Genomic DNA, 21,510 nt, shown 5'->3' on the forward strand with positions numbered 1-21,510 from the left:
TCCAAAATGTCTTCATCCTAATCCTGAGAGATGTCCTGACCAGACTGGGCCAGGGGCCCAAGTGACAACACCACCTCCACCAGTGTCATTCCAAATATCACCTGGGACGTGGGAACAGATACACATACTCCTCTCACTCTCTCTCTTGCTCTCTCTCCCCTCCACCCCCATGCAAGAGCACATCCTTTTCCTTCCCTTTCCTATCCCTCTCCTTTTGCCTTCTGTCTAATAAGAGTCTGGCTTAGTTGGCCAAGACTGCATATTTTGCAACACTGCTGTAAGACTGTGACCATAAAGACAGCTAAAAGTAATGCTAAACAGCCTGATGCTGGTACAAGTTCGCCAGGTCTCAGAGTTGCTGATAACCTCATGTGATGTGCCTATGTTTCTTCAGCAGTGAGGTTACAAGTGAGAGTCAACACCAAAGACAGAAGAAGCATTTTTTAATCTTTGCTGGGGGTTTTTTCCTATCTTGTATGAGTTTTTCTTGTTTTGTCTTCCAGGAAATGGGATTATACCTTAAGAACAGAAACAATAACCAGGCCTCCACTTCATCTCAACTAAATTATTCTCTTTTCCGCAATAGGACAGTTATCACCATCTTTAATATCATCTAAAAGACAGCCAAAACAAGGGAATTTCCTTCTAAAAACTCTCTCCAGCAAAAGGCGACAAGAACAAGGGTTATGGTTAAAATGAAAGCCTTACCAAATACTTCACATGTAAAACGTTCTAACTGTTTTTCCTTGTCTGCATCTTTAATAAAAGCTTAAAAAGGATTTTTAATTATATGTTTGCCATGGCACAAAGCAGGCTGAGGCCAAATCCCAAACTCTGTTTCATGTTGGATAGCTTGATGGCCATGTTAACACCTTTGACTCCTTGGGTTTAAATTAATATAGCAACTCTGACAAAGTTTAACATCTTCTCTTTGCTAAGGCAAACCTTGAGTTTAGGTCAACTTTAGCAAAGACGACTTACCTAAACCTGGCCTACACTTAAACACGAAGCCTAACTCCACACAATCTACCCCAGACTACTTTATCCTTGCCCTGAGGATTACGTCTGAAACATTGCCTTCATTTACCCCTGTGGTGCCCAAAAATCACATACACTGCCAAATGGCGGATAATCCCTCTAGCAAGAAGAGCCCAGTGCACTGCTACTGGCACAAAACTACAAAACTCAGCAATCAAATGAGGCATAATTGATCTCTCCAAGTACATGTGTGCACCTGTCCTCATATCACAGTGACAGCTCTTCCAACCTGCTTCAATTGATCCCTCCTTCAGTCCATATAGGTACATCTAACACAGTGAATGCAACCAGAGTGCATGCAGATAAATGCCACAATACCCACTTAAAACACAACACAAACAATGGCACATTCTCATAATCCTTTTTCAAATCTACTTATTATGGCTTCACCCTACTGAACCATTCCTAGTGGCAATTACTAGCTCCAGAGAGCAGAGTTAAAATTCAGGAGTGCCTATACCTTACACCTCTGTGTATCTTGGTTTTCAGTAGTCTAAGCAAAGAAATTTGGGGCATTTAATATATACTCGTTAATCTCATCATATTCTTCGATGCAGGAAGGGGCAACACTGAACAATAATTACATAGTCAATTTTCTGTTAGTTTGCATTTGGAAGCTCTTACATCAAAGAAAGGCTTTTATCTGATCTAACAGAACATGACACTGACTGACCATCGATGTTGGAGAAAAGAACTTGGAAAAATTTGAAAGTAGCTGTGACACATTTTGATGAAATAAAATCCTTCTCTTTTCCTGAAATTGCCTAGAGACCTTCTTCGGTATTTTGATTGCTTTTTCACAAAGTGACACTTTTCCTTGCCACATTAAGTTAAATATATACAAGCCTACACTACATTAGTTTCTTTTTAAAGTCACAGTCTCTCATGTTTGCCAATCACCCTCTATTCCCACTACCAAAAGAAGATTTGCTGTGGGATACTTAAACACATGCAGATTTTGATTTAGATAACTAGTGACTGCCACATAATCCAATTACCATTTAGAGCTCATCATGAAAGAAGTACCAAGCAGCAACATAAACAACACTTCCCAAACAAAATCAGCTCAGGATGCAGAAGGGTCTATGAACTCACCTTTTCATAATATTTATTGCATCCAAAACCAAATAATAGCAGATGCCCATGTGAGTCTGTGCAGGCAAAATGCTGTCCATCTGGTGAAAATTTGCAATCAAAAACAGCACCATGGCCTTGGCCTTCAATCTGTAATATACAAACAGAGCACATCCATTTTAAATCCTTTATTTTCTACACTAGATTCAATATAAGATTGAATCGGTCCTACTTCACAGAATCTTCAAATATAACTATATAATTGCACACACATTCTGTCTTTGAGTCCCAGTTTAATATAAGCTTCCCTCTCACAACAATGAAATAAAATGTCACTAATCCCCCCATTTAGTTTTTTTTTTTTTTTTTAAACATTTATAAATCTCAGTTAAGTTTTAAGTTAGTTTCCCATCTCTCCTAAAATCTTAATGCCACCTCCCTTGAGATTCATTCTGAAAAAGTTGGTTAAAAACATTCATTGATTTTCAGAGATGTAAACTTGATAGATTACCAAAAGACTTGGTATTAGTCTTAAAACAATTAAAATTCTTAAAATCCTTCCTTCATAGTTTCATACAAGTGTGAATATATCCCCTCACAATTCTTACCATGTTAAAGTAATTACGAATTTTTGTTCCTTTGTCAAGGTCCCACACAAAAATGTTCCCATCGTGACCTGCAGAAAGCATGATCCTTTGGTCAAATGGATGAGCTTCCAAAACAAAAACTTCATCATCATGGCCCTGTGATGAAAGTGAAGTAGGGAAAGAAAGTAATGTTTCCATGTAACAAATCAATGCACAGCTAAATATTTATTTTGAGGTCAGTGATGTGTAAGCATATCAGATTAAAACCGCATCACTCTTCAGTCAATGTTCTGAGGACGGTTAGCTCCATTTACCATCTAATAGCCCATATCTTCAGGTGGGCACAGGTGAGGTGGGGGCCAACAAAGAGGACTGTTGCAGCTTCCTAATCTTGGGGCTGCTTTTATACTAGTTGGCTATGGGCCCTTAGAGGCCCTTCGGTCAGCCAGCAATTTCTGGATAACAGCAGCACCATTATCATTTCCTCTTTCCCCCTAATACACACTCCTTACACCAGAAGTCAGGAAAAGCATACAGCTGACCTAATTTAGGAATAAGGTATTATTTAGCGTGTGGAAGGGTGGCAGAATCTTGTTCTAATCACAGAAGTACAGAATTTTGAAATATACACTGGAATTTTACTTACAGATAAACTATGAAGAAGCTGTCCTGTGGATGAGTTCCATACTTTCAAAAGGAAGTTGTTGACCGCAGTGATGACCGTGGTATCATATCGATCCCAAGCCACCATAGTAACCTTCAATTTAGTTACTTTGTCCTCCCCAGATACCAAGGAGTTACTGTGGAAATTCAGAATTGAAAAATACAAATCATACCTCAGTAACTATAGAGCAAAACCACTCAGTAATAATTCAATTGGAAATTAGTGGGAGATTGGCTGTCACCACTATACTGTGTACTATTGGACAAAACAGGATGGAGAAGTTTGATTGAATTTGAAAATAAATAATGATTCATGAAGTTTTTGAATGTATTTTGTTGTGGTGGAAGCAGGATACAGAAAATATTAAATGCATTTATCCTTCACTTCTCTATGTGAATAAATCAGCTATTATTAAACATTCACAATGCAACAGCACCTAAAGGCTGCAACCAGCTTCAGCCTCATTATGTTAGGTGCTGTACAAACATATAATGAATGACAATCCCTGCTCCAAAGAGCTTACAATTGAGCTAGGAGGAATATCTCTTTAGTCTTAACATTAATTTTTGTTTTGAAACTGTGGACATTTGTGAGATGCATGCACATCTATACAATTTATAAACACTTGAAATTCATAATCATATTTACAAAACTATGGAAGGGTTGGTTTATATTCAAGGGTTTTCACTCTCTTTGAAAAGCAGAAGCAGTTTCACTTCCTGTTCTATGTAACAGATAATTCCAAATTTTTCAACTCGTTCTTGAAAATTATTCAATTTTCTCTTTTCAGAAGGAATTTTTCTTACCATCCACCACCGTTATGTGATATAGTAAACTCCATCATGAGTACCTACTGGTTAAATAAATCTAAATTATAGTTAGATGGCCTTAAAGAAGTTTAGTGCTACACATGTAACTAATATGAGATACATATATATTTTCTGCAACAGCAGAGGGAAATGGACAGAATAGTTCAGCAGGTCTTTTCATCTCTATTTTCTTATGACTCTGTTTCTTCTAATGCTGTGCCATTTATTGAAGTAATTTGAACAACATGCCAAAAAATAAATAAATAAAATAAAACCCACATCCAAAAAACTGAAAACCCAACCAGCATATCAAATCTTACATCACATTGCATCTCCAACCCGGAAAAAAAATGTTAAGAAACATTATGAAAACATTCAGATAAACATCTTATAACCATGCCAGACCTTGAGATAAAGCAATAAATAAATAAATATCAAAATATATTTTAAAGTGACATAATAGGGGGAAAAATAAAAGAACAAGTTCAGACTTTTTCCGTTCAGAAAAAAAAGTTCAGACTTTTTCCATATTTTTCTGCTCACTGCCATTTGTTTTCAACTAGATAAGATTTCTAGAATGATCTCACATACTTTTACTAAAAGCATTAATTCACTGGCACTAAGTGTAATTGCAGAAAATCTTCTCTATTTACAGTAATAGAGTGACCCATAGAAAATTATTGAATTCACATGATTCAACATTCTGACATGATTCAACACCAAGGATAATAAATCACAAGATGTACTTTGTTCATTTATTTGTGTCCATTTTTAGTTTTGTTTTAATTATTATTATAATACTTCAGAGTATGTAATAAATATCATGTAGCATATTTTGGAAAAAATAAAGATATGCTTGGAATTTAAGTCCACACTACAGCAACTGCAATTAAATCTTTGCTGATAGGTGGGAGATACCACACCTTTTTTGCACACATTATGTAGCTCAAACTGCACATAAATGAAATTCCACTCAGTCTCTCCAAGACAGAGACTCTATTCACCATTCTAGTTTCTTATGTAAAATAGGACAAATGTGCTATCCATGGGAGCGATGAGCTGAATAGATGTGTTAACATAAATTAATTTCAAGATGAATTAAAATGTTCAAAAGAATTGTGTCATTTAATGGAAAAACACAGCACTTTCAATACACATCAAACTACGTGCATTCAGATGAATTAAAAATAGAAGAGAATACATTTTTTTAAATTAGTCACTGGAAGGTTCTGTTCTTACACATAGATGATGGTACAATATAAATTTGTTTTTTTCTTTTACCCTGTCATTTTAGTAGCCATATCCAGGACAATACTCTTCCATTCCTGCTGCTGGTATTGCCATATTCTTGCTGTTCCATCTCTGCTCCCACTGACAAATCTTAAACTGCAGACAAAAATGGAAAAAAAGAGTCACAATTTGTCAGCATCAAAGCCAGAAAATATTTAATCTTTCTTTCTATTTTGTTTGTACATCTCTGTTCCAGAGTATAATGAGAAATCAAAGAGTTTATACTTTTTGTATTAGATACTGTACCGTACAAAACAGTTTATATGCCATATGATTAATTATAGTCACAGCTAGCAGACGGCCTTAGTGTGAATTCAGTGTTGCACTTCATATAAGCTGCACTCTCTCTTTTTAATGACATCAGCGGATCCAGCTTCTCTCAGTAGCAGAGAAGAAAATATATGGCCAGGTTCTACTATAAATTAAACCATATTAACATTTGTGTGGATTATGCCCAAATCTGCAAACGAATAGTCCTGTTTGTGAAGGTGAAGTACACAGCTTCATTTTTCAAACTCTCTTAGGTCAAAAAGTAAAGCATTTAGTAAAATGACACTCACCTACATAAAACTGTCATGGTCATCAATGAAACAATATTTATTTTTCTTATAACAGAGAAAATCTCTAAGTATTGTACATATAATTCTATGATGCCTAACATTTTTTACTCTTAAAATATGTACCTGAAACTTTTCATGTAAAAATCCAAACCTGCACAATTTTATTTTGATAAGTGACAGTTTCATTTTTTCAAAGTTTAATTTTACCATAACAGAGGAAGAGTGGAAAAAACACCTATAAATACACTTATGCTAGGTTCTTCCTTTACTTTGACTTTATTTTCTTTTGAGACTTCTTTCATTGCTCCTGAAATCTAAATGGTGGATTGTGGATTTTATATTAAAAGCGTCAATATAACAGGCTGAGAGGAGAATTTAAGTGTCTAAGTGACTTAGGATTTTCAATGGGATTTATATGCCTATATCACTTAGACCAGGACTGCATGAGGGGCACATTGCTGGTACAGCTATACCAGCACACTGCACAGGTAAAGCACTCCGATTGTCTACAAAGCTTATAACGGCAAAAAGGGCAATTTTGCCAGTATAAATGACAGTGGGAGTTTTTGCTGGCACAGTTACATTGGTCAGAAATTACACCTCTTCACACCCTTGACCAACACAGCTATGCCAGCAAAGATTTTTAGTGCAGAGCTGGCTTTAAGAACTTTTGAAAATTCTATCATGGGCCTTTTGGTTTTAATCTCTAACTCGAATCCACTGTTTATCTTCCAGATCAAAAGATCTTGCAGACAGGGACAGTGTATATATTAGTTTTGTATGGAGTGCCAGCAACATTGTCAGAGATCAGCAAACAGAGCGAATAAAACATACAAAAGAAATTATAGCCAAGACATTAAGGTTTTAGATCCTGGCCCTGTAAAAGTGGAGCCAAGTCGAAGAATGGGGGTTTAGAGAGCAGATGTTGCATATATATATATATATATATATATATATATATATATATATATATAAACTACTTCGCTTATTATAATATGGATCCACATTAGAGTACACTAGAGTACAATAGAGTAGGGTAATATTCTTACTAAAAATCAGTACAGTAGTTCATAATAATTCATGCCAGACACTCCAGAGAGGTATCACAATTTAGGAAATATTAAGCCCGCTACATAATATTAAACTCTATTGAGACAGTTCCTCCATACAATAATACATAGGGGAAAAAGCTGTATATAAGCCACCAAAAAAAAATGTGAAGAGAATACTAAGCAATACATGGAGCATCTGCACTCTTGTGAAAAAGTTGAACTGTAGTGCTCTCTGCTGCTGATTACAAGAAGAAGAACAATTCACTTAGTGCTGCTTTTAGATAAGTTTCAATATATCGGAAATGGGAGGAATGAAATATGCTTTTGTTTTAAATTAATTAACTGTTGTCTATTTTATAAACAGATGTAATCCAACATTTGTACATGAAGAGAAACTGCATCTCCCACTTCCCCTGAAGACTGGTCCTCCGTTTTCCCCTTTCTATACAAATCAACACAAAGCCCAGAGCCAAAAACATGGGGTTGGGTCCTGGCTACCCCTATACAGAATGTCTTTCCCTACAGAACCTCCCAAAAGTTGAGATCAGCTTAGGTGCTTCATCTAACAGCACCTACATTTGGATGCATGAGGACTGGAGGCAGCATGTTTGTAACTAAAAACATGCTTCTCTTGCATGTTTTCAGAATTTAGTTTTGCTGAACTTCAGGGCAAGGGAAAGAACTATTTGTTTACTCAAGACATGATCCAAGATGGGCCTATCAGAAGATATCAGACGTCTGGGAATTAGGTCAGAGTTAGGAGAGATTGCTGTTCTTGTCTTGCAGTAGCATATCAGCAGTTTTATGCTGTTTGGAAAATGTTTTCAAATATGCCAGCTGTTGGTTTTTGTTTTTTGTTTTTTTAAACTGATGGAAATGTCCCCAGAAGCCTATGTAATGGTGGTATATTTTTCTATTAAATCAGATATAAAAATCAAATAACTCTCTTAATCCCAATCTCTCTCTCACAGAAGTGAAATCAGCACATGATGGGGTCGGGACAAAAAGAGGAGCCTTAGTTCTTAATTTCCTTGCTTTTGTTAAATATGAAATGCTAAATTCAGAGTTTAAATTAAATTGTCTTCCCACCCCATCTTTAAAAAAACAAACAAACCATCAATCAACAAAGGGGAAAAGGGGAAATAAAACAGCCTTTTCATTCAGTATCACACTGTTTTTGGCTAGCTTCACAGTAGATTGCATCACTAGGATGTTGATCCAAGCACACATTTCTTTTGAAATCAAAGAATTTTGCATTATGCCTAAATGCTCAAGGAGGATTGTGCAATGGGTGGGGGAAGAGGACACAAGTAGCCTCCTCCTTTGTGTCTCCATGTAGGAAATGAGAAAAATACAGCTCCTTTGAGTTCAAGAACTACATGAACAAAGCACTACTGCCAGTGGTAGCTTCTCCAAATAGGGGCTGTGGTCATGGCCTCACCTCCTCTGAAACTGTTCATCAATGCTGGCTGAGTCCTGCAAAGGAGGTACAGTAACTACTCTCTCTGTGCCCTCTGGAGTTCCAGGAGGCATTGTGCCTACTTCCCATAAAAACCATGGTGGCTCAAAGGGTACTAGTCCACACTAAAGCAAACAAAAACCCAACAACCTGCATATTTTTAAAATTTGCTCTAATGTGACTAAAGCCACAGAGCTGACAATCTAGATGACATGTTTTAACCTGATGCAATTTCCAACTGAAAAGTTATTCATGTTAGGAGATATACAAAAACCTAGGCTTACTGGCACAGTTTGTCCTACTAGTATTAAAAAAATACAGACATGCTACTCATTGTGAACCTGATCCTACAAGGCATGGAACACCTTCCCATGAGATGTTTAGAACCCTCATTTCCTGTTAAAATCAACAAAGACTGAGGGTGCTAAGCACTTTGCAGGATCGCAGCCCTCTAAAGTATGAAGTCAAGTTTACTTGCTGTGCCATCTGTGATTCCTTAACAATTCTACAGTTTTTTGTTAATCTTTCTTTTAGGGCCAGATTCCAATACCTTTAGTCATGTAGAATATTCCATACTCCATGAGTATGTTGTTCAGCTTAGAAGAAAGATGACTAAGGGGGGATGTGATAGAGGTCTATAAAATCATGAATGGTGTGGAGAAAGTGAATAGGGAAGTGTTATTTACCCCTTCACATAACACAACTTCACTGGGTGACCCCTGGTTCTTAACAGGCAGCAGGTTTAAACCAAACACAAGGCACAGCCAACCTGTGGAACTGGCTGCCAGAAGATGTTGTGAAGGCCAAAAGTACAACTGGGTTCAAAAAAAAAAATTAGATACGTTTATGGAGGATAGATCCATTAATGGCTATTAGCCAAGATGGTCAGGGACACAAACCCTTGCTCTGGGTGTCCCTAAACTTCTGACTGCCAGAAGCTGGAACTGGACGACATGGGATGGATCACTTGATAATTACCCCGTTCTGCTCATTCCCTCGGAAGCATCTGGCACCGGTCACTGTCGGAAGACAGGCAACTGGGCTATATGGACCGTTGCTCTGAGCCAGCATGGCCATTCTTATTGCTTTATGTAATTCCACTGTAGTCAATAAGGCTACTTGTGAAGCATGAGTCTACTGAACAGGATTAAGGATGCAGAATTTGGCATCTAATTTGTTTTTTCTAAACAATACAAAAAAAACCTTAGTATTTTTTAGTGGTTACACTAGGAGACGGGGAATCCAAATTCAGCTCTGCCACTGGCTCGCTATATAACCTTGGGCGAGTCAATTAAAATGACAGAACCCTGTGTAGAGTATTACCACTGCTATGAAACAAAAGATTCTCTCTCAAAAAGTTGTTTAGAAAATTAAATACGACGACATGTCATGCTGGAAAAAACCCAGAATACATGCTTACCTGTCACCATTGTTACAGAACTGAACTGCAACTACTTTGTCCTAAAAATAAATATATAAAAAACAAATAAATAGCCAGCAGAAAGCATTTTGTAAATTTGGAATTAGGTTTTGTTTTGCTTTTTTTAAACCACTCAGATTGGATCTTTCCATACATTTCATATAGAATTTCAGAATACAGAACTAAAAATATTTGGGGTTAATTTTCCAGAAACAAACAAATATTGCTAGACATTATGATCTATACCATCAGTAAGTGGTAGTGAGTTAGTGGACTGCCCGTGAAGCAGCCTGGGAAGAAAACTAACTTAGGAAGTCACAATCGCTCTTCTCAAGACTTCCAGATGTTCTGGTGAGGGGGTGTGCTGGAACAGATCTTTATTTGTCACAGCACACACTACCAGATGTGTTGATATAGCTGCACTGCCATGAGCATGACGTGGAATCAAGGCTGGGAGCCTGTACATTTTATTAACTCACCATAACAGAAGAGTTGCTAGGCCTCTCTCAGCTACTGAGGCAGTTATTGAGACCCAGTGAGTGCCAACCCCCCTGGAGACTGGGGAAGACTGTATTTTAGCTCAAAACCATCATGGCTGCTGTGTTTTTGGACTGATTGTTTCAGTATCTGAGATCTATTTCAACCATATTCCATATTCATATATTCAACCATATTCCATATTCCAACCATATTCCCATTTTTAATTTGTTCAGATACAGACACTCATTGTTACAAATTTGTTCATTATTCATATATTTTTATTAATATTTCATGCAAACAAGTGTCATCTTTATGGACGGCTCACATAACATGTTGGCCATATGCCGTTCTTATTCATTATTCCTGACTGGTTATTTTAGTCATATGGTTTTGATTCTGTTCCCTGACTGGATGACTGTAATTAAAAAAGAAATAATAATGAAGATTTATCATGAATTAAGTCCCTGCTATTTCATCCAAAATGCTGACAGCATTTTGTGGAGTTAGGAGGAGCAAGGTTGGGAACACTGAAGACATTACAGTTAGAAAAATCATCTTTTAACTTGTAAAGTAGCAAATATGGAAAAGGAATTCACTGATACTCTACAAAGTCATTTAGAGTCACATTTTTAAGCATAATCATTTGTTAAATACCTTTATTAGATTTTTAGGCTGGGATTTCCAAAGGCACCTAAGAAAATTAACCACTCAACTCCCAATGAAATTAAGTGAGGTTGGGCAGCCAATTTCCTTACGATTCTTTGAAAGTCCTGGCCTGAACCCACATAATACCGTTAAAAGTGGATGATAAAGCCAACTGAGCCTCCATTGGTAAATATTCCAAATTCCTCAAGATTAACAGCTCTTTCAATGTTGCTATAAAGCAGCCAGCAGTAACCATACAGAGAACTTGTAACGTTAACATGTGCTGTCCAACTGCTAAGCACATTGCCAGTGCTCAGTAAAACAGTTATTAAGAAATCTTCTAAATTCTGGGTTTAACAATTACTATTTTTTCCTATCAGCCTTCATATCAAAATTAATCTGAGAAATTAGTCCAACAGGATACACAAGACAAAATCTAAATACCCAGGGAGAGTTAAAAATGGAAAGAGATTTATTTTCTCTTTCAGCTCTTACCGTGTGGGACTCTAACTCAGCAATTTTCTCTGGCGATTCCGAGCCCAAATAATATATTCTTATCACATGGTCAGTGCTACCTGTTGCAATGAACATGCCACCTGAGAAAGACAGTTTTTTTCTGTGAGAAGAAAAGGCACTAAAGGAACTATAAACTTTGTGATCACTGTGTTACTGCTTGAGCAGCATAATTCAGTTTTAAATTGAGGATTTTCAGTGGAATTAAATTTGTTCATAAAAATTTAATCTTGGCTTAAATGTTTCTCTGATCTGTATCTTTGAGACCATTTACACTTCAACATATCTCCTTACTGCTAAAGAAAGGTTGAAATTACTGGAACTGTTTCTGAACAAACAAGGATAACATTTCAAAATACAGCATTCAGTTACTGCATGTCTACCACAGTTCTATCAGCCAGACCAACAAACAGAAATAAAAGGCAAAGAATGGTTTGCAAATCCCTAGGCCCAAATTCAGCAAAGCACTTAAGAACTTGCTTAAGTCCTATTGAAGTGACTTCACAGGCTTTGTTGAATAAGCGGCCTGACGGGTAAACTGGTTTCCTGTAATAATTGTTCTCTGACGATAGTATCACACAATATCTCTGACGATTGTATCACACAGAGAATCATTATTCAGTACGGGATCCCTAATTTGTGACACTGAACATGTGTTAGTGATTTCTGAAAGCCTAACTTTCATGGGGGGAAATGGCAGAGTTAGTGTGAATCTGAAACAGGCTAGCAATTTCAGATAAAGATAATTACAAGTAAATGATTTCATTCCACTCTGTAGGTAAGTACCATAATAAGGTATCCTCTCTCTTGCAGACAACAAGGTTGAATCAAATCAGGGAAACAGACCATATACCATCAAAGACACTGCAACACGAAAACATACGTTACCACAAAAAATGGCCCTGTGATTAAAGTATTATTGAACCAAATCCTTGACACTTCAGGATTAGTTTTGTTATTTATAATCTGTAATATCCTTTATGTTACATGACAACCTATTACTTAAAAAAAATGTCAAAAAAACATTCAAAATGAAAAATCAAGCACTCAAAAGTTAGAAAATGCCCAAATTAAGGATACCTAAGCAACTATAATTCATCCCTTTGTGCATCTATATGATGAGTCGAGTTACCAAATCACGTACTATTTTTTCCCCCCAAATTTTACCCAATTTGAGCAGATTTTCACAGGGACACAAAAGGAACAGCTCTGACACAAAGGCTGCACTCCCTGGCTAAATTTCAGGTCTGCTGTCTAAATGGGGGGCATTAGAGCTTTTCAACAAAAAAGTCACAAGAATTTTTTAACATGGGAAATATAATATATTTTTACCCAACTTCATTCTCAGAAACAGATTAACTATTTGGGCTGAAATTAAAAAAATTAAATTAAATTAAATTAAAAAAAAAAATTGTTTTTAAATCAGCCTTAGGCACACACCGAAGAACAAAAAAATTTAAAGTTTAGCAAAATTATAAGCAACTGAAAAAATAAAATTAGATCTTTGTGATCTTTTAAATATCAAATTGTTTTCTACCCTATTTTAAGTTTGTAGAACACAATCTTTTTTAACTTTTTAAAAGCATAAACATTTTAAAAAGGGAAAGGAATATAAAAAAATAAACAACAGACTTTCTTTTGAAACACAAAGTTGGACAAAGCCATGAACAAGAAAGGCGGAGAACAACATGACTTCCCGATTTGGAAACAGATCTTAAAAATGAGTTAGAGAGAGCTGAAGAGTTTTACCACACTGCCAATATTACAGACAGGATCTAAAGTAAACAGTAATTCCTTTACATAATGCTGTAATAAAGAGTTTAATATTAAGATAAATGTAAAAGGATATGGAGCCTCCTTTGTATCAGCTGCCATGCTGAAGCAAAATTCCCTCTGAAGTCAATAGGAGTTGCATCTAAATATGGACTTCATGATTTGACCATATGAGAAATGAATGCTTCCCAATTTTAGATTTCCCCACCTTCTTTCACAGCTCCTCATGACGGCAAAACTAACTTAGTCATCTTTTCTATTGAAGAATTAGCCAATTTAAATGTACAAATTCCCACTTTGCATTTAATTTAAATCAATTTGATTCCAAAATATCTCTCAAATCAACAGCAAGCTTTCGTCTATAAAATATCGATGTATTCCCAGATATACTATCTTCATTATTTTTCAGTAGCTACAGAGGACCAGAGATAGTTTTAAAGCTGACCTTTTTTTTACTACACACACACACACACACACACACACACACACACACACACACACACACAGAGAGAGAGAGAGAGAGAGGGAGAGAGAGAGAGAGTAAATCTAAAATGCTATTTCTTGACTTCTGTACATACCAGAGCTGAAAGATGAACAAGATATCTGAACCCCAGGTCTGGATCTCTCAGCAAATTTCACTGGGCGATCCCTAAATGAAAGAAAATGACCATTTTAATTTTTTTACCTTACCTTCATGTCCCCTAAGAAGAGCAGTACCAGTAACTCCGTGGTTCAAGTTAAGGGTCAATACTTCCATTTTAAGTTCTTTTATTTCAGAATTTGTAACCTGAAGTTTGCCATCAGCTAGATACTTTTTTTATTAAACTGATTTTTAAGAGTGCTTCCTACTTTTGAGAGTTAAAAAGTCATCTAACCAATTTTCTTTGTTCACGTTCAACAACTCAAACACTCTTAAAATAGAAACTGACAAGTCAATAGCCTGTAGCATGTCATCAAACCCACGCTTTTTAGGGATAAAATTCTTTCTCCAGATTTGTACATCTCTAATTAAAGTTTATGGAATTTGCATGCCTGCACATTTCAGAGAACAATTTGGGCCTAAATGTACAGGCAAAAAAGTGAGGAAGTCCTTCCACAACTACTGCTTGTGACGCACACAGCAAAGAAATCAGGGGCCAATCCTCTGCAGCCCTGTGGGAGTCACAGCACACAAAGAGAAAGCACACCCCCCAAGACTTACGTGGCACCCCCACCCCTCTTTTCAGGACTCCTCACTGTCCCATAGACCAGTATAGCAATCGGGCATGGGGAATGGCACCAAGGGTCCACTTGCAGATCGAGGGGAACCCTGTGAAAGTTCTTTATTGAAAGCATCACGCCAACCAGGCAAAGGAATAAGCAGCAAAAGGACAATGCTCTCTCCACATCTCTCTGCCCCCTCTCTGACTCCACACACCTCAACACTTTCTACAAGAAGTTAAAAAAAACATTGGTTCTTTAGTTGAATGATAACACCAAAATGAGCTTACTTAAATTTAATTGTGTTGGCATGCCACTGCCAGAAACAGATTGCTCCATCAGCACCAGTAGAAGTGAGGTATCGAGTTGTTCCTTTTCTCGCTGGAGAAAACTAAAAATATGAGTTATAATAGTTAAATCTGTTGACTTCCCTGCCCTCTTAACTACAGGAATCTTATAAATGGGACTTGAAAAGAATCTACTTGCCACTGAAAGTATGAACTTTCTCTGAATGAATAAAAAGACTAACATCACACATTTTTCCAGAATCTAAGCTTCCATAAAAATCAAGCAAAGGAAGTGGAGCATGTGTACGTTTTGAGTAGCAAATGCAGCCATGCAGAAGCTAGGAGGCTGGGGGAAGGCAAGAGTAACCTAGACCTTCCTTCCTTACAGTAACAAGGTGAGAAAATGCTCCTCCTTTCCAGGAGCTGAGTTTTATCAGACACACATTAGGAGAGAATGATACAAAATGGACACACACCCAGCATGATCCAGGATAGCACTCTTGCACGAATCTGAGTACCATCCCACTTCCCAGCAGCTTTTTAGAGGGGGTGGAGGATGAATGGTACTTTTCACCAGCGTGTCTGTCACCCTGTGACTATGGGTTCATCTTTAGTGACAGAGTCTGGGTAGGAAGTTTATTCCTCTGGGAACTAGGTATTTGGTAAATTGTTTAAGATCTGCTTATAAACAATAAAACCAAATTTAAAACAGCATATTTTCTTTTAAAAATTGTAAACTTGTATAAATATTTCACAAAAAGTTGTTTTTTGCATTCTGTACATGTATGTAAATCTCCAAAGGAACTAAATATTTTATGATTCATTATAACATTGGGGAAAGAATAAAATATTTTAAATCAGAAATATTAACTCATGAGTAAAACTGACTTTCTTTGGACAAAAAGTTCTGAAGCATCAAACAGTTATTGAATAAACTTCTGAATGAATTCCAGTTTTCAAATTATGTTATTTATGTGCTCCTTTCAACATCCCCCTACATGAAATTATATCAGTGTAACTGTTTCCATTTATAACCCACCAGCATAAGGCTCAGTCTGCACTGTGCCTCCTCCTATATCAGGGAACTGTGTTTGAACTTGGTTTAAACATGATGCCAACTAGAACAGACTAAAATGATTTTGCCAACTATTGTAAACTACGTCACCACTATAGAACAGAACTGCTGGTAACGTAACGAGGATGTAACAGAGTAAGTACTACTAGAGCAGTCTGTACACAGTGACCATGCTGATTCAATTTCAGTTTTACCCCTCCACATCTGCATGTGCCACACCATCGCCGTTACACTGTACATATGTACACTGTACATATGCCACAGTTTCCAGCATAGCTCCCTGATACTCAGATTAACATACATGCAACTCAAATGCAAGCGATCTGCAATAAAAGCTTTTAGCAAACAGATATTTTTTGAAAAAGTAAGTAAATAAACCTCTAGGTGCATCCATGCAATCACAGCCCTCTGTGTAGACTGCCAAAAAGGCATCAATTGTGATGACAGTCTTTGAGATACCTGATCACTGGGAACTAGACCAATCAAATGTATTTTACACAAACCACAGAAAAGAGGATAGTTGGCAAAGACCTTTGGTCACGATCAACCTGGTCCAGGTCTGAACTGCCAACTTAGACGTGAAAGAGGTCTGCTTCCCCTTGTGACTTCACACCCTTCCCTTCCCCACCATTTTAAAAGTAATTTAGGAATCTGGAGAGAGTGTAATCCCTTACCTGTATGGAAGTAATGGAAGCTGAATGGCCCTGCAGCACTGCAACTGGTGCACAGGTTCGAAGACACCATACTCTCACTACCTTATCACAGCTGCCTGCAGCCAGCAATGTGTTTTCATAGTTAACAGCCATGTCGGAAATTTCAGCCGAGTGTCCTCGCAACGTTGAGAGCAGGCGTCCATCATCTGTAGCCCAAATTTTCACCAAACAATCATCTGAGCCCTAGTGTTACACAAAAACAAAGATCAGGCAAAGACTTTTCCATACACTTTAGACAGGCGAGCATCAAAAACAAAACAAGTCGCTGGGCCACAAAGAAATTATTACAATAGGGCTCCAAAGAGTCTGAACTTGTGGACCACGAGGCAGCATCAGGACTTTAAATATTTCTTAAAATGACAAAAATCTCTGAATACGGAACACAAACGACTAATATTAATATTACCTTCTGCAATGTTATTAGGGTCAGCAAAAATTCAGATACATACAGGAAGCTACCACTTATATTTTAAACTTATTTATTCTAGATAATAAAATCATACACACATCACAGTTGTGGAAATGATCTATAACAGACAGACTGGAGAACCATGTGAGGTTTCAGAGCCATGTAATCAATAAGTTTATCATGCACCTTTGGCTAAGAGGATCTCTGCTCAATCCAGGATTTATTATTCTAACACTCTAACCTTTGAGCAGTTTCAAACAGCCTCAATATTTTTAAATGAAACTTCAAATGTGGAATTTCTCCAACCAAATTACACCAGCCAAAGTTTTGGGATAAGCAAAACTAAGCCGTGAGCCACTGTTAGCTTTTCCATATACAACATCATGGAGCACCTGCAACTTTCACTGATTAGCTAGAGCGATGGGCACTCAGCTCTTAACACACCTCCAGACAGTAGAAAAAGAGCTTCAACCCCTTAGAAGAGATTCCCAGCAGAATCCAGCACTCACTTCTAGTCCTGATAGAAGTTGTGGACTTCAAAATCATGACACTTTTATATACAGAAAAGCATTTTAAGTTTGGGGGGGGGGCTGTTTTTTGTTTGGTGGGTTTTAAAATGGTTCTCTGGCTCCCTGTGCATTGAATATAACTGGACTAGTGATAACTGAGGCACTAAGACATAGAGATGCAATACCACACCACCACCACCACAAAAAAAAAAAACAGCCACAAAAAGGTGTTTTTAAAACTTTAAAATAGTTAAATATAGACCAGCATTGTGTGCTACAAAAGGTTTTATCATGACAACACAACAGTCTCACGGCCTCACTATCCAAGAATGACATAGCCATCCCAGTCTCATGCAAATGAAGCCTTTATCCAAGCCACACCACCTCACGCACGCACGCACACACACACCCCTCTAAAATAATGGCCCAAATGCAGACCTAGAGTAAGCAGGTGAAGCTTCCATAAAAGCTAATGCAGAAAAAAGCTGGTTATCAGGACTGAATTTGGTCATTGAGGTAGTGCAATTAAGATTTCTCTTCTTTTTCTTCCTTCTGACATGTAAATACAGTGAAGCCTAGGTATACTGAACTTGTTAAACACTTTTTTGCCCAGACTAATAAACAAATACCATTACATATTATACCGACCACAAGACTTGACTTTAGACTCAAAAAACAACTGTGATAATAACTGTAATATAACCAAATACTTAGGACTAAATTCTCTACAGAATTTATGGCCCTGTACACTCAAACAGCATAATCTAGACACTAATATCCATTAGGAAAGTCTCCTGGTACAGGAGAATTCTCTGCTGGGCATTACTGTGTAGGATCCAGCTCTGAGCTTCTGCCTCCCCAGAGTTTTGCTCAGCACAGGAGAGAATCTTGCCAGTACATTTTTAAAAGTGTAACCCAATATACTAGTGTAATTAAATAGAATGTGAAGTATAATGTGGGTTTACATTTAATTCCACTTAAGTGAATAAAATTTCAAAAATAAATTAGTTACTTGACTGCATGGAATTGTAGCTGGGAATGCAGGAAGAAAAGAGAAAGAAGATTAAAATAAAAACAGAAGGGTTTGTATTGATTCTATATGTTTGGGGGTTTTTTTTACAGTGGGGAACAAAGCTGCCTTTGAACATGGAAGTACAATAAAGACTCACAAATTCACATTAACAGCAGCAAAATACACTGCGAATTAGCAGCTCTTGTGGATTAGTAAGAATACACAATAAAAGGCAAGGAATAACATCACAAAATATATTTTGTTCATTTATTTTGATTATTGAAGGTTAGTTTTTTTTAATACTTCATAGTATATAATGAAGGTGTGAGAGTAGATTTTTTTAAAGTTACATAATCTTAATAATGAAACTTTAGTAATAAGAGATCTCACTACAGTATGCGCTATCCAGTTTTTATTGAGGCATAAGGGAAAGACTGCCAGTTTTTCAAAGCATGTAGCTTAGCAAAATGCAGGTTAGTGAAGGACTTCTGTGGACGATTTTAAAAATAAACTAGACTTGTTCACGTAAGACACATCCAAAGTATTTCCAACCCACAGAATATCACAGGAATCTGGCATCATTGACTGAAAGCTGGTAAATAAAACACATTTATTGATACAAGTCACAGAGCTTTGGGCTGGAACAACTCTGCTGTAGTTTTATATGGGGAAGTGGACAATTGACTAATAGTTTCAGTCTCCTGTCCACTGATGAGGTGCGTTGTTTTAAAAAATACAAAAAAGACAAAACAAGTATGCTATACAAACTCTGTTTGGGAAGGTGGAAATTCTGGGAGAAGTAGTGCAATAAAGAGTTGAATTTCCAAGCCTTTCATAAAGTTTGTTTTTATTTCTTCCTGGATGACAAGTTCATTCCTTGTTAGCCAGAAAAAGCTGTTTAGGGCATCAAAAGAAAAAACAAGAATGAAATGTAAACATCCAGTGTTTCAAGATATCACAATTCTTAAACTCACTGTGAAAATTCGTCGCCCACTGCGGTCAAATGCTACACAATATACAGACGATAAGTGCCCCAGAATCCTCTTGTGCATCTTCATATGTTGATAGTTGGACGATGGGAACAAATGGCTGAAACGTCCATGTCCAGTTAATTGCTTGGCAGAAATTATATTTACTGGGAGGGGGGAAAAATACACAATCATCTCTTAAAACCTGGATTCAAGTCAATTCCAATGTATCACATTTGATAGTAAAGTATGATTCTACAGCTTTTCAAGACGGACACTCCCATTTCTTACATACATCTTTACATCATCTAATAGTATGGAATCCCAATCCTGATCGAGGCCTCCAAGCAAGAGACCAATACAAATACTAAGAGCAGCAGCTCGCATTGGTAAGAATTAAGGCAAAAAAAATAAAATAAAAAATAAAGTCAGTGTCTTTTTCATCAAACCACCGGGGGGAAAAAAGCCACAGATCATAACTACAATCCTTTCTATGCTTTTCATATTCAACCATCCATCTAAGAAACAGTCTAGCAATGTTATTAAGCAAAAAATTAATCATAGAGTAATATCAAAGAGAAACAAGAATGAAAAAAAAATCAAACTCAGAGAAATAGAAAATGCAGAACTGGAAGGAGGAACTTAAGATAAATTTCTAGTTTTATCACCACCATTGGCTTTTTGAGATGAGTAAGAAAGGATCAATGGTAAAAATGAAGAGTCTGTGTTTAAAACTGTAGGCAAGTCAACATGTAAATTCATCAATAAAGATGAACTACTCTAAAGTTACAAACAGGGAGAATTTCTCCATCCTTAACTTACGTTTTATAGATAAGAGAAAAATTACTGAAGACCAAGAAAGAGCTCAAAAAGGATCTTTATATATTTTCAGATGGCACCACTTATGATTTATCTGTTGCACTTTTTAAAAAGCTACCACGTTGAAGCAGAACTGGGTACGCCTATTTTTGATTTTTAAAATTACCATATTCAAGAAATTTCTTTTAAAACAAACATCAAAACAGGAGCAAGAAGCAATTTTCAAAGTGTTTGCCATTATTTAAAAATAAGGTATGATTTGCCACAATTGTAATAGGTGATGGAGAATAAAACATATGGTGACAGAGAATATTTATCATGATTACCCTCCGAAGTGTGTTGGGCTACTTTTTACAAATGAAAGGAGCTACCTCCAGGATTCAATAAAATGGCTCCTCCACAAACATTTCCTAAAGCGTACAAAAGAGCACAGAGCCATTTTCTAGACGTACTCTCTGTTCCTCAGTTTCCCTAAGTGACTTGAAAAAAAGACACATGGAAAATCTGTGGTGCCACTGGGAACACAGCCGTGATCTAAGAGGCATTAACTCCACAGCTTATCCCCTAGATCAGTGCCTCTCACATAAAATTACTTCAAATCTCTTTTTTTAGGCCAACTAATAACACTTTGGTAGAGTGCTGCAAGTTCTATTTATATAAAAATGCTAAATAAGTGAAAAAGCACTATTATTAGGCAAGATTTTTTCAGATGACTAAGGAATAAAGAGGGTGAGTGACTTGGCTGGGAAGCACTGTGGCCTAATGGAAAAGGCACTGGCTGTAGAACCAGAAAGGGATCAGAGTCCTAACTGGGTTTGATGCTTTTTTTGCTATTGTTTTTAGTATATTTTTAAACCAACATTCAGGACCACATACTCAATTGGTGTCTATCAGCACAAGCAAACTTACACAGCTACAGGTCTGGTCATCAAAGTATCGGTAGGTTTTGTGGTGCATATGTGGCTAACGGTTTTGTAAAGAGCTCCCAACACGATGCTGTGGCTCAAAGGGCTAATGTGATCCTCAGGTGCATAAACACATCAATCTTGAGGAGAAGTAGAGAAGATATTTTACCTCTCTACTTGGTAATGGTTCAACTGCTGCTAGAATACTGTGTCTAGTTCTGATGTTCACAATTCAAGAAGGATATGAGT

At 36.9% G+C, this 21,510-nt stretch overlaps 1 protein-coding gene across 2 annotated transcripts in view; it reads right to left on the minus strand.

Moving 5' to 3' along the window:
• The window catches only part of BRWD3 (bromodomain and WD repeat domain containing 3), an 84,850-nt gene that overhangs the window by 44,514 nt on the left and 18,826 nt on the right, over positions 1–21,510 (minus strand). The window contains exons 7-16 of one of the 2 annotated variants that reach the window (XM_067548360.1): positions 19,544–19,704; positions 16,601–16,822; positions 14,855–14,955; positions 13,943–14,013; positions 11,574–11,674; positions 9,954–9,994; positions 5,454–5,558; positions 3,346–3,499; positions 2,721–2,855; positions 2,134–2,262 (exon numbers count right to left, since the gene is read on the minus strand). In XM_067548360.1, coding sequence (XP_067404461.1) covers positions 2,134–2,262; positions 2,721–2,855; positions 3,346–3,499; positions 5,454–5,558; positions 9,954–9,994; positions 11,574–11,674; positions 13,943–14,013; positions 14,855–14,955; positions 16,601–16,822; positions 19,544–19,704 — 1,220 coding nt within the window. Of the gene's footprint in view, positions 1–2,133; positions 2,263–2,720; positions 2,856–3,345; positions 3,500–5,453; positions 5,559–9,953; positions 9,995–11,573; positions 11,675–13,942; positions 14,014–14,854; positions 14,956–16,600; positions 16,823–19,543; positions 19,705–21,510 lie in introns of those variants that run through there. The other variant, XR_010919724.1, reaches the window with a different exon arrangement.

This window comes from Emydura macquarii, unplaced genomic scaffold (assembly GCF_026122565.2).
Source record: "Emydura macquarii macquarii isolate MOO-44397 ecotype Brisbane River unplaced genomic scaffold, CSIRO-AGI_Emac_v2 contig_1253, whole genome shotgun sequence".
Lineage (NCBI taxonomy): Eukaryota > Metazoa > Chordata > Testudines > Chelidae > Emydura > Emydura macquarii.